We start from the raw sequence: 14,044 nt of genomic DNA, 5'->3' as shown, positions 1-14,044 counted from the left end.
AAGATGGCGGTCAAGCCGGCGACGGAACCGGTTTGTTTTCGCGCAAAAAAAGAAGACTGGATTTCTATCCTCGAAGCGGGTTGTCACACGGGTCTCTGCTATATCTATCGGTGCAGGGTAAAAATATAACTTTTTTTGCAGTTGATAAACTTTAAGGAAGAACCTTTACAATCTGGACTTAAGTATTTAGTAACGGGGACCGCAGTTTTAATACAGGCCACCGGCATTCCTGTGCCCAGACGCGCCCGGGCCGAAGGCCCCATCCGAGACCGCAGCCCAAAGGCCCGCTTCAACACGCACTCGGGTGAACTCTCCCTGATTTAGGGCACCCTGTGCGGCACCCCCCTAACACAGGACATTGGCAGCACCGGTAAGCAATTAAGTACGAGGAAACCAAGAGATTACTTACCGTTGCCCCCGGGGCGCAGCGTCCAAGTCCAAGAGCCCTTCCGTTACCCCCGAATCAGCTGATCAAGAGGAATGAGAAAGAACTCGGCACTGTCTCAGGTCTCCGCCGACTCCATTCGGTGCGGTGGTAGAAAGCTACCATCAAAACACATAGGGTGGATTCGGGTATAAGAGCCCATTTTCATACAGTGATTAAATTACCTATGTTGATTGTATTACCTTGGTATTACCTTCTTTCACTGAATATATAGTAATAGTAATATATTATATTAAGTAGTTTTCGAAAATAAAAATAGTAAATTTTTCATTATAAATGAAACCGTAAGCTTTAATAACAATCAACATAGCACGACTGGTACTCCGTGTCCATTAGTTTCTGGTCCACTATGCACTTCTCTTCACGATCAGATCCATGGTTCTGCAAAAAAGAAGACTGAGATTGTATTATTTCCTGGTTGTTTGGAATAATGCGTTCCAGCGGATGTCACAATACTCACAATGCACATTTGGAGCCTGTCTAAGTTAACTTTTTTTTATTGTAGGTATTTCTATACCTAAAAGTTCTAAACTTCAACTTGTACAAGTACGCGGGGGCTTGTGAGGGGTAAACGACAAACTGCTAGGAATATCCTTCCTCTCATTAATTAATTCACTTCATGCCAGCAACCCGCTAGGTTTTTCGCTACATACGGGTTTTCACACGTTATCGGCTACGCTCTTAGCACGTAGCTTGCGCTGGCACCGAATGTGTTATTTAACCTATTAAAGTATATCTGTGTAGTATGATAGGGACATTAAGGACCCTGGCCGAATTTTTAATCATCTACATATTTTCATTTTTTTCTGGGCGGGTTAGCTGTTCGCAGGCGCTTTTCGCTACATACGGGTTTTCACACGTTAGGGGCTATTCATAAATTACGTTATTTCAAACTGGGGGGGGGTCTGGACATCGGATGATCGGAGGAAACGAGGTCATTCGAAAAGCATGATTTTTGGATGATTTTAGGGGGGGGGGGGGGGTCAAAAATCGTCAAAAATACATGACGTAATTTATGAACAGCCCCTAATATCGGCTACGCTCTTAGCTCGTAGCTCGCGCTGGCACTGGATTTGTTTTTTAACCTATTAACCTCTTGTCTCAGATTACCTACTTTGCTTTGTTAAAATGCCCAATCCGCATTTGGCTGAAATGTGAAAGGGTTCAGGCTATAGCCTAAAAGTCCACGTTCAGCCAAATGCGGATTGGGCACTAAAACGAAGCATAGTAAACAATGTAAATGTTGTTCGAGCCAGCTTCATACACTGCCATCTCTCAATACATTTCATCCGAAGTTTTACCACTAAAACTAGACGCGAACTAGAGAAAATACTGCGGATAATTTAAAGGAAGTTGAACAGCAAAACTCATAAGGTAATTCAATAGGTCCTAACTCACTATGAGAGTCGAGTAGACATGTGTCATTTTTAGTGCGGTTAGAAAGTTGCTAGTGTTGCTGTTATTGACGAGCGAGGGTTTGCTTCGGAGAACCAGTAACTTAAATAAGTAAGGACCTGGGAGTATCAACTGTATTATGAGTAAGGACCAATCAGATACATAATATGTAGTACTTATCACTCATCATCGCCATCAACTGATATCTTGCGCAAGAAAAAGCGCCGGCCCGAGCACTTGATTTATGGCGCTCTTGGTTCAAGCTTTTTGGCATTTTTAGAAAAAAAAACTTTACGTATTGGCAAGGTGCGAAGTCGGTGGAGGGGGAAGTGGCGCCGATCGTCACAAACACAGGTAATCTTATGGAATGTCCGCCATTAGTACTAGCGGCAGCCGCTTGAACTAATTTTACTCCATAAGATTTAACGTAGAAAGTCCGCCAAAATGACGGCAGCACCAGTCGTGCACCTAGCGAATAGGGGTACAGTACACCCAATTTTTTTTATAGTTGTTACCTTGTGGCAGCGTGAGGGGTACCATTAAATTTATCGCCTATTGGGAAGATGCGAAGTCGGTGGAGGGGGAAGTGGCGCTGATCGTCACAAACACAGGTAATCTTATGAAATGTCCGACATTAGTACTAGCGGCAGCCGTTTGAATTTGAACTAATTTTACTCCATAAGATTTAACGTAGAAAGTCCGACAAAATGAGGGCAGCACCAGTCGTGCACGTAGCGAACAGCGGCCGCTCCACTCGCTCTACCCTTAATAGTAGGGCCAGTCAGCAAAACTATTCGGACAATTCTCGACCATACAGGAAGTGCCTCACTTTATTTTGGTTCTTGTGAAGCGATTGCTCCTGCGGTCGAAATGCAAAAGCAACAGCAGTCCCGGTTTGCGCCGCGCTGACCTCCCTTACCGAGACTGCGGTTCCAACAGTTCTACAGTTTACTGATTTGAATTGCAACTCGAACTGGAACCTTGTCATTATTTTAATTAATTACATTACTACTTAACATCTACAATTCTATTCTACATTATGCCAGCTAAATCATTTCGGTATCCGTTTCGTAATGCTATCGACAGCGCCATCTATGAGCAGTATTAAAAAGCGTAACATAATCGCTCCACCTACACAGCTTGTGTAAGGACTGATGGGAACACTTATTAATAGTTGTTTGTAGTTTGTTAAATATTTAAGAGATGGCGTCGTGGCGATCGATATTAACACATTAACAGTGATATACGCGTACAAACGCGTATTTTCTGAAGATTTGCAGGCATATGGGTTTTTTTCCGTCACGGTTTCACGGTGGATGTAGAAAATGCTTAGTAAAATAATCATCGACTTGACACGTTGAAATTTTTTGCCTAATATAAAATATAAAAATAACAAAATAAAATACGTTTGTAGAAGATTATGAATCTTAGGTATGTACCATGTGGCTTCTATAGTTGTGGTTCCAAGTTGTCTTGTACCGGACGCGGAACTGCCTTCCATAACCACAATCTCCTTCAGGCGAGCATGGAGACCAGGGCTCCCATTTGGTGAAGCCGCAGCCTTCACGAGACTCTGACACTTGAGGTTCCTCCCTGTGAAGTAGATAGATGAGGTTGGGCAATGCGCATGTAACCTATGGAGTTGTATTGTAGGCGTCCATAAGTTACCGACAGTGCCCGCTTACCATCAGGCGGGCCGTATGCTTGTTTGCCACAGGCCCATGATAAAAAAGAAGAATAATTCAACTCGGCATTTAAGAAATGGTAAGAGTTCTTAATGACTAATGCGTCCATACCATACGGTTTAGGTACTATCAAAGATTAAGTGGGTATACCTTATGACCGAGTAGATCCACAGACCATTTTGTGGATGAGGGCTTTGCCCAGCAGTGGGTCGTATGTACGCTGAATTATTATTATATTAGACGGAAAGGGCGAGACTACAAGCCCTGTGGACTGCATAGTTAAATTATAGCTGAATGGACTAGGAAGTCTATTCGTACCTATGTATGAGATCCTAAATAATGAACTTACATTTCTTCTTGAGCACTCGTTTCCAAGTTTCCTGCTTGTTCTTCTTCAGTTTTATCTAAAAATATAAAAAAATAAATTAACTTTGAAGCGAAGATCTTAAAAGGGCGTAGGTAAAGATTAAAAGTACATATGTATTCCTAATTAAGGCGAGGTATGTCTTGTTATTTATTTTCAATGTAAAGCCTAATGTTACGGTGAGTTTCGATTAGTGGCGTTTAACAAATACTCCTTTGTATTGAAATTGCACAAGTAATTGTCTAACCTTCCATATCGATTAATAGCAAACATTTTGTCAGCGGCATACGATAAAGAAGAAAATGATTTTTTTTTAGATGCCCTACTTGTCTTACCTGCCTTGCAATCTTTGCCAGGGTAAACGTCCAACAGCCTCGTCTTCAGGTGACCGAAGGCCTTGAGGTCGTTCAAGTTTAACTGGTAGAAGGGGGATTCCTTTTCGAACGAACCCAGGGCCACCCGGCCGACTCTTTCTTGGGGGTTCGTTTTTTTCTTGGTTGACTGTAAGACAAACATCATTAATTTTTAACACGTCCCAAATGTTCGACACGCAACATTTGTTTTTACCTTTCCTTGGAAATTATAATAGTCATAGTTACCAAATTTGGTGAGTATGTTTGATAATTGTATGGAATTTTTGGTCAATTCAGTTTTAAGACTTTTTCAAAATGGTCTACATAGATTACAGCTCTCAGAGCCACTTACTAATGGTTAAATAGTTTAATAACAGAGTTTTATAACATGTGATTGTCAGTGAAGAATTTGTAAGGTTTTACAACAATAACACTGGGATGTAATGGTCACGCTATTACAGAAACACCTTATTAAACGAAGCACAATTTTATTTACAGGAAAAACACGAATAGGTAAGACGAGGATGTTTTATAGACCACTATGGCAACTATTCAAATTGTTCTATTTACAGTGACAAGGTTCTAAAAACAAATATAAAATACACTGTATATAAAGTTTATATTATAAACCCTTTACAAGAGCAGAATGCGTCACAGTTAAATATTAAACTGTATTTGGAATATGTCTTAAAAAATCCCCGCTGCACAGGACAAAAATGTCAACTTCTTAATTTTTTGATTTTCAGGTTAACACGTTATATAACAGTCCCCATACAAACTGTTGTAATTTCCTCGTGAGTCCAAGCAAATTACTTCTTCTATCACACGTCCTTGTTCCACATATGGTAAGATAGAGAGAGGGCAATAGAGAGTTCTCTCTCCAGGCGAGTGTTATGCCTGGGGACCGAACTCCACTAAGAGGCAGTCAGAAGAAGTAAGTGACATTTGAAACTCCGTGCGATCATAGAGAAAAAAATACATAGAGTGCTCACTCCATACATCAGTTCAGACTATTAATTTCAGTGTCTACATCTAGCGTCGAGTAGCAGAACTATCAGTACTGCTACTTGACAATAGATGTAGCACCGACCGGAAAGTCTTATGCTGTTGAGATAAGACTTTCCGGTCGGTGCTACATCTATTGTCAAGTAGCAGTACTGATAGTTCCGCTACTCGATGCTAGATGCTAATAGTCTTTTTGGTACTAAAACTGATGTATGGAGTGAGCTCTGTATTTTTTTCTCTATGGTGCGATGTAGGTTTCTACCAAATTAGGTTTTAGCTCCCTAAAGCTTTGGATTCCTCCGAAAACGGTGCCGTCATATTACGGCCGCTATATAGCGTTGACTGACGTCACTAGAACGTTGTCTATGTAAACAAGATGGCGCGGTTTCCTAGACGGCGTTACGTTACGTTGATTGTCAACGTAACGTAAGATGACGGCCGTCATGACGGTGTCGATAGTTTCGTGAACGTTTTATTAGATAGCGGTGACGCCATTTTGAATTAATGACACGAGATTTGAATAAATGATTCCGTATTACGATTATTTTCCTCTTCTGATGATATTTCATCCTCCAAGTAAATTATAGATGATTCAGCAAATCTTGTCAGTAGGAAAAGGCGCGAAACGCTACAAGTACAATATGTTTCTGAATGCGGCTGTGTAACTGATTGAACACTACAGAATTCAAAATAAAAAAAATATCAAAAATATATCTTTATTAGGTTTGTTTAGGCGAGTGTGTCGTATCTTAGTGATGACACGTATGTGGGACACGGACTTGTGAAAATATAAGTGGTTCGTCATGATTGTCGTGAACTATATGGGGCACTGGGCACTGGACAGTGAAGGTGTTAACAAAACCCTCCTCAAATACAAACTGTGTGAAATACAATCCTTGTTCGTGAGTTCTGAAATAATCTATACTAATCCTCGATGATGAAGAGGTAAAGTTAGCGAACGATTTCCGCAGATAATCGGAGAAACCATTACGGGAATTTATATCTACCGGCTGTTTTGCAAAGATCGTTCAAAAGGAAAACTGATAATCTTCATTTGGGACAAGTTGAAATAAAGTAATGGGCTCTGCGTTAAGATTTATCGGAGTTCCATTTGAGGTTATTTGCATACCTAAAGTTAAAAATAATACGAATTTTATATTGATTTAATTAAACTAACGCGATTTTCACTCAATTTATAAAACTAAATCGGGACTTAATCGACACTTACGTTTATTATTTGTGGTCTGTACGTCTGCTATGACCCCAAATATTATGTCACAGGCAAATAATAGAAGTGTACGGATTAAGTCACAAATGTTCCAATTCAGTTTTATAATATCAATGTTAAGAGCAATACTCATAACCGGCCAAATGTTTTGCGTAAAATAATATTTGTATTTGAAAAATCCTAACTCTAGTTATTAGAAAACGGTAAACTCCGTATTTATTACAAATATATATTATGTTGATAAAACACGCCAAACTTTGTTACGTTATCCCAAATAGGTACAAAGGGGTGCTCAAACCACTTTGAAACTTTTGATGTTATATAATTTATATGGTATTTAATATGAGCCCCAAAATTAGAAAACAAAATTGGTATTTTTTTATTAGGGGTGGTCCCCTATTAATTATCATATATGTACGAGTATAATTATTATGTGGCTATGCAACTGATTTAAGAATTGCTGCCATATCACTATATTAAACTATAGGCTACCTACAAGTACAAATTTTTAAATTTAAACTAAAATGATTTAAATCTTTTAAAGTGCTGTTAACATTTAAATTTGGTAAATATTTACAGTGCAGATATCGCAACGAGTCGAAATTAACGGATTACGCAAATTCATGACAAATGAAAGATGCGAATTAACAAATAAAATCGGTCATTTTATCGAATGATACGCGATACTGATTTTATTATGGTAAAATACAAAAGAAGAACGTAGGAATTGTTGTTTTATTTGTTGTTTCTTTATTTTTATAAAATGGACGCTCAATTTATTCAAAATTACTTCTCCTGAAAAGGTACTGTTCCTGAAAACGCCCAAACACATTTATCCAATGATTATTGCATTGCATTGTGCAATCATTGAAAATAGTGAGAGAACAGTGGCTGTCACTGCTTAATAAGCTATATAATCAATGATTGGGTTTGGTTTCTTAGTTAATTAGACAATTACTCAAAAAAGTATACGTAAAAAAGTGATCCCTACTTTTTCATAATACCTACCTACAATATTATTAATTACCTACTAAATTCTATAATAAGTTCAAGCTATTACTCCTCAATATCTCGCAAGGGCCATGGCCATATTCTACAGTGACTTAAGTGCTTAAGGCCTTCAGCACACGAGGCGTAGCGTAGGCGTGAGCGTCGCGTAAGCGTGGCGTGAGCGTCGCGTAAGCGTGGCGTGTTACGAGAGGTTGTAGGCACGCTTGTATGCCACCGTTATAGTATACCTATACATACGTTATAGGAAACGCCGTCCATAGTACCCGCGTCCCAAGGATACAGCGGCAGCTCCTCATACTCCAGCCAGTCGTTGTCAGTGCACAGCTCGTACTTGTACACCCCGAGGAACCAATCAGGCGACGGCTGGATCCCGATGACCAATGAGAAGAGGTGGTGGGTTCTGTCCGTCCGAAAGAGTGCGTGGGACGGCCTGAACATGTTTGGGTGCGCGTTTCTGCGTCCACGGATCAGCGTGCGGGTGCTAACTTGTCCATAGCCCACCTGAAAGTAAAGTGAAACTGTAGAACTAGCTTAATACGCTCTGATAGAATTTCCTGTAGGTATTCTACGCCATTTTACAGAGGTCTCTTGTAGGTCTCTTCAGAGGTAACTTTTTGTAATGTATGACAAATTATTCAAGAATGCTTTCATGCCTGAGACTCGTTTTTGACTTGGCCTTTTCAAAATCTTATTAAGAGTTGTATCAAAAAACAGATTTTCACTTGGACGTGTCTTTGGACTGATAGGTGCTGTTTTCGGCTGTTTCGATACAATGACTCTCTTTGCTCATAATCTCCTTTTCCAAAACATTCATGTCAGCATTTCGCTGCTTCCTACTACAGGAGTAATGCTGGATGGAGCAGTCTGGATCCGAATGGTACCTCTAGGCGAGCATCAAGCAAGATATTGGGGTATGACGGTGTCCGATGAATACCATTTGACTCACTTTACTCATGATCTCCTTCTCCAAGACATTCATGTTCGCATTCTCCGCGGCCTCCTGCAGGCCTGGGCTGGCAAACGTGTCGGGCTCCCACAGGGTGAACCCGTAGTCGTGCGAAGCTCCCACCATGTAGCTGTACGCGTTCTTGTCCATGTTAGAGGGGAACTGCTGTGGATGCGTCAGTTTGGACCATTGGCCTTCGAAAATTACCTGTAAATAAAAGATAAAACATTCAATAAACTGTCGTGAGTAATAATCCCTAACATGTAGGTAACTAATTTTACGATTTGAATAATGTATTTTTAGTTACTCGCGCGACATATTTAGGAGAGCCTATAGGTCTCCATTTTTAAGCATTAGGGGTCGTCCAGAAATCATGTGATCATATTTGGCCTATTTTTGCCACCAACCCCCCCACTCTCCCCTCTCCCTTGGTGATATTTGGTGATTTTAACGCAGCCCCCTCCCCCCGCCATACAAGATCACGTGATAATTATCATGCGGGTACTCTTAGACGCTAAGCAAGTCTAATGACTTTTCCGCTTTGAAAGAAAAATACACGTGATATCTTCTCTGGCCCCCATCCCCCTCTAAGCGACCACATCATTTCTGGACGACCCCTTAACAGTGCATGAGCAGCGGTTTCGAAAACTTATGGGCGCACGCATGCGTCAATTCTATAGGTATATTTACTTTGAGACCAAAACGTTCATTATTGTCTAAACTGTCCGTCACTTTCAATTGCACGGTAATACGATAAACTTATTCAAGCATCCTGGGAATCCAAGATGTTTCGATTAAAAAAGTTGAACTTACTTCATACCGCGCCTCGCTGCACAAATTACACGTCTCTTTGGCGTCATACTGCGGCTTGTCAAGTGGCCGTTCGTCGTCTCTGGTCAACACGATGTCCAGATTAGGGCCGACATACCACGCCCGTGCGTTTTCGGCCACCATTGCGCGAATGCGCACTTTTTTTGCAATGGGCAGAGGGGAACTGGAACTGGGAGATAGCCAATGGACCTGCAACGAAGATAGGTTATAGTGTAACGTGTTCAACATTGATGAGTACATGCCAAATGATATGATAGGTTTCGAACGCGTAGTGCCCACATTTTTCGACTATGTGCTGAAACCCTGGTTTCATGAAATGCTGCCCTGGGAAATGGGGCCCTGCTGGTTTCGTGAAATTATCACGAAACACTTGATGACGGGACGTTAAATCTTTGGCATACTATAGTGTGCCAAAGACTACTTACTATACATAGTATTATATCAAATATAATCTCACCGAAACCTCCTTCTTGCCAGTGTTATCTATATTCTCCACAGTATTAGCACACTTGTCGCTGTACTGACCACTGTGGTCGTCGTCCATGGTCTTCATAGTGCCCACGTCGTACTGTTGTCTCCTGAACGCGTAGTCACTTTCGTCCACGTCCGGATCCTCGACGGTTATCATGAACCAGATGAACGTGTGGTTCTCGTTGCTCGCTTTAATGGTTACTGAAATATAAGTTAATATCAGTGTTAGGAGGTTGTTACACCTTTCTGAATTTAGTTACTCACCGACAAGAGAGACGCGCAATACGCCCATCGTGCCTCAAATATTCCGATGATTCTCACGAGTCAGTAAATTTTAAAAGGTGTAATAAGCTTTCTAATTGACTCTAAACAAATGAGAGACCAAATTGCACTATTTTTTTTTCTAGATACTAATCCGACTGGCGAATTTTGTACTTTGTTATTGTAGGTAAAAATTTTGTACTAAAATTGCGTATCGGATGGACAAGTTCTAAATTTTATTGCAAATTAAAAATAATGTTTATATGTATAGTTACGTTTCATTAAATTTGAGCCATCAATCACTCATAAGATGGTGAATGTAAGGTCTTAATTTTTTTTTAAATGTGCCTAATAATAACATGCTCGTGGCGATGCTTTGGCTCTTGGTTTTTCACACACTGGTAACATTCTAACGAAAAAACGTGACATTTGACATCATCAAGTACATAGAGTTAGACCAAGAAAAGTCTGCAGCGATTTTGATAGCCCACGCAGTGCAAGTGTTATTTATACGTCATAATTTCATAGAAGCTTGACGTTTAAAATGACACGTGCACTGCGTGGGCTATCAAATCCGCTGCAGACTTTTCTTGGTCTGACTCTATTTATTTTCATGAAGTTTTAAATGAGAGCGTATTTTCGGTTTATAAGTTTTTGGTGGCGGATCAGAGTAATTCAAAAATAGTGCAGACATTATTCTCTCACACATAATTTTAATTAGGTTTAGTTTATCCAATGTCCCATCTGTTACTTACTCTTTTTTGTGAGTCCCAAGCTACAGGCTCAGCCTAGTTTGGGGCTTACCGGTCACCCTTTGTGCATGCTACTGTATTTCTTAGTTATTATACATTTAATATATAATACATTTAATTATTCTTCTTCTTATTATTATTTGCCACCAACACAGCATAATAACTTACTGGCATATCTCTGGTCCGGCTTGAAAAGGTTGTTGACGTCCTTCCCCATGTTTTGCACGGTCATGGTGAACAAATTGTTGTTGGCCAGCGGCTCCACATCGTCTGGCACTAAGCTCGGCTTGTGATTGCATTTTTCTGTCAAAACTAGTGCGCATAGTGACAGAAAAACTATGTTTCTGAGGTACCTGAAAAATAAATTTTTAAAAATTCGAAGAATGTTGCCGTTTTAGCTTAGGCAAAAAAACCTATGTCCGGATTTTCTCCTCTATATACGATTGCATGTCTTAACTGATTCTCGTGAAGGAAGCAGGTTCGATAATTAAGTACATAGTTTTTTATTTATTCAGTTTTTGGAAGTTTTTCAGAACGGCGGATCCATGGGGGTTGGCGAGGCCTACAGCTCAAGTGCCACTAGTCTAGACCAAGACCCCACTTGTTTGCAGTGTAGGAAGATATTTTTGACGACACAAACCTAAACAGAATTAGAAAGCGATATTTTTAGATAGTTCCTATGGTTCATTTCGTCTTTATTAGATCAGATTCATGTTTTCATAACTCATAACATCAACCTTACATTACCTATTTAGGTATGCCAGATTTATCAGGCCTGCTCCTTAATTTAGAGTTCCAAACTGTTTTTCTTCGTAAACAAACCCACTTACCCAATATTGCTACCTAAAAAAACCTTGTACTTAAGTATCTAAACAATAACATACTCAAACGTCAAAAAGTTGACAGTCAAGTTTAACTTGGCTTTAGTTAATGTATTTTTGCCGTGTACTTTTCGAAGAGCGACACTGCAAATTGAAGCTAATGTCTCGAATAATTTTAATTCCGAACGCGGCCAATTTCAATACGATACCGATTCACTCTGTTGTTTACTAACAAACTTACTCGCACATTTTACAAGATATATCCAACTATTGTAGCACTTTCACAGCAGTAAACACTAAACAATATTTGATATATTTATGAATAAGTATACACAGTAGTCGAAAATCTAAGCTCCACGCTTCATTTGAAACGGACTAAAGTAAACACTTTTGTTTACCAAACACAAACGTACATTTCAAAGCACCTCGTATCCACTTCGGCGCCACTTTGTCCACTTAGAGACGTAAATTATACGGTCCTTTGTCCAATATTCAGTACAATTTGCGAGAATCCGATGAAATCTATTAGGTTATAACGCTCACGAAATGCGGTCTCCACAGCTCAAAATAAACCAAGCGTCCGTTTGGAGCGATGCCAAACCGAATTTCAGTTTTTAGTTGCGGCAGTTGTACGCTGTAGTTTTGGGTTTAAATTATAAAGTAATCTGTGGCCTGATAAGGATTAAAGAAGTTCCATGGTCCCGTTCAAAACGAGCAAGTACATATATAATAGTTGGTTATTTATTATTTATTTATTTTAAACTTTATTGCACAATATAACAAATGAAGTACAAATGGCGGACTTAATGCCTAAAGGCATTCTCTACCAGTCAACCACCAGGCTAAACAGAAACAGTAGGTGCAGGCATTAAACAAAAAAAAACGCAGTATAAGACTTAACTTAAGACAACTTAAGACAAAAAAATATAGCGATATATAATACATACTAACGAAAATAAACTTACATATATATTACTTTATGTACCCAGTGCAAAGAATACTATGCCTATGGTTATGTGAGCTGTAGACCTCATAATCTCATATATAATCTCAGATAAGCCTCATAAGCTTAAAAATGTAAAAATTATAAATGGGTACTTACTTCGTTGAGTCATTACTCATTATCACGGCTCCTCATGGTCTTAAGTGCCATAGACCCTACCGACACTAACATTTTACCAAAAACTTAAATGACAGAAAAAATATATCTAACTAGCGAATCTGCTTACAAAATTTCACGAGAATCGGTTGAGAAATGTTACCTGCAGAGGAGAACATTCGGACATCGAAAGCAATTTTGCCCAAGTTGAAACACTTGAATCACCTTTGCTAACCCTAAGGCTGGTTTTAGTGTCATGCGGACCGTCCGTGCGGATCGCTCCGCATCGCCAAATTGTATAAGAAAGTTGTCCGCGTGGACCATTCTAAAACGCTCCCTGAACTTAATACATATTGGTCCGGTGCGGAGCGATCCGCACGGACGGTCCGCATGACACTAAAACCAGCCTAAGTGGTAATCAATAATGTTGTGTATTATTAACATTTTGTAAATTATAATACTGCAAGCGAAACGAATATTAATTAGGTAGTAATTCAGTTGATTATAATGTATTAAGCCATATACAAGTTTTGGAAACTAACCAATAAACAAGTACTTGTTGGGATGAAAATATCTGCAGAAAAATACAATACGAAAATACTTTCCCTCTTATGAGAACGGCTAATCTCATCCGTGGGTGTTAGTTATAGTTGCTTGACTAAAACGCATTAGTATAAGTATTTTTTTATTTAATTTAAGATACATTTATAGCAAGCAATATTAAAATGCTAGCTAGACAACCATTATTACAAAATAAACAGTTTCATTATGGCATACGCGTAGCCGGCCCATACATTATGTATGGCGGTGCAGCGGGACCAAGAAATTCAATATGAAACTTGATTCTGCAATGCGTCCATAAATATATAAATACATATGGAACGGGTAAGGTTAAGGAATGGAAACTTAAATCTGTGAATTTAAAACGAGGGTAATATCAATAAATACTTGTACCTAGTTCAAATACATTTAATTTTGGTTAGCAGGTAAAATTTGTTTGTGAAGGCAATAATCATAACTAAAATAGTTATAGTTTTCGTTTGACATTAATTAGTAATATGTTGATTTAGCTACAATAGGGATGTTTCCTCTACTTGTAAGTGTAAGATAAAGTTGCGACAGTATTGCCGCAGGAATTATCCGGGACATTGACATGTCTTGCAGTAATGCAGTCACCATTAATGATGTCAGCAGCAATGTTTAATGGACACGAGAAACCGCAACAATGAGGAAAGCATACATATACTTTGCAAAAAAAGAGACCCACCTTCGGCGATTAGATTTCATAACGCAAAGTAAACAGCCAATAAAAACCCAATATCAGATCATATTTGCTAAACACACCTTTTTATCCAATATGAACAGAGAAGATCCCAA

At 39.3% G+C, this 14,044-nt stretch overlaps 1 protein-coding gene across 2 annotated transcripts; it reads right to left on the bottom strand.

Annotated features, from left to right (window-relative positions):
* Positions 1 to 730: 730 nt before the first annotated feature.
* Positions 731 to 12,241, bottom strand: LOC134652650 (spondin-2-like). Of its 2 annotated transcripts, none has more exons than XM_063507822.1 (10): positions 11,982 to 12,241; positions 10,916 to 11,100; positions 9,721 to 9,935; positions 9,246 to 9,452; positions 8,433 to 8,639; positions 7,724 to 7,987; positions 4,225 to 4,390; positions 3,875 to 3,929; positions 3,280 to 3,433; positions 731 to 826 (listed from the first exon to the last, which is right to left on the bottom strand). In XM_063507822.1, coding segments are annotated over exons 1-10 (1,545 nt in total). In that variant the 5' UTR covers positions 11,984 to 12,241; the 3' UTR covers positions 731 to 736. The 2 variants fall into 2 exon arrangements, with proteins under 2 accessions (XP_063363892.1, XP_063363886.1); XM_063507816.1 differs by lacking the exon at positions 11,982 to 12,241 and adding an exon at positions 11,810 to 11,953.
* Positions 12,242 to 14,044: the final 1,803 nt, after the last annotated feature.

This window comes from Cydia amplana, chromosome 1 (assembly GCF_948474715.1).
Source record: "Cydia amplana chromosome 1, ilCydAmpl1.1, whole genome shotgun sequence".
Classification (NCBI taxonomy): Eukaryota; Metazoa; Arthropoda; class Insecta; order Lepidoptera; family Tortricidae; genus Cydia; species Cydia amplana.
The sequence above is the reverse complement of the archived record's forward strand: the minus strand, read 5'-3'. Positions and strand labels throughout refer to the sequence as shown.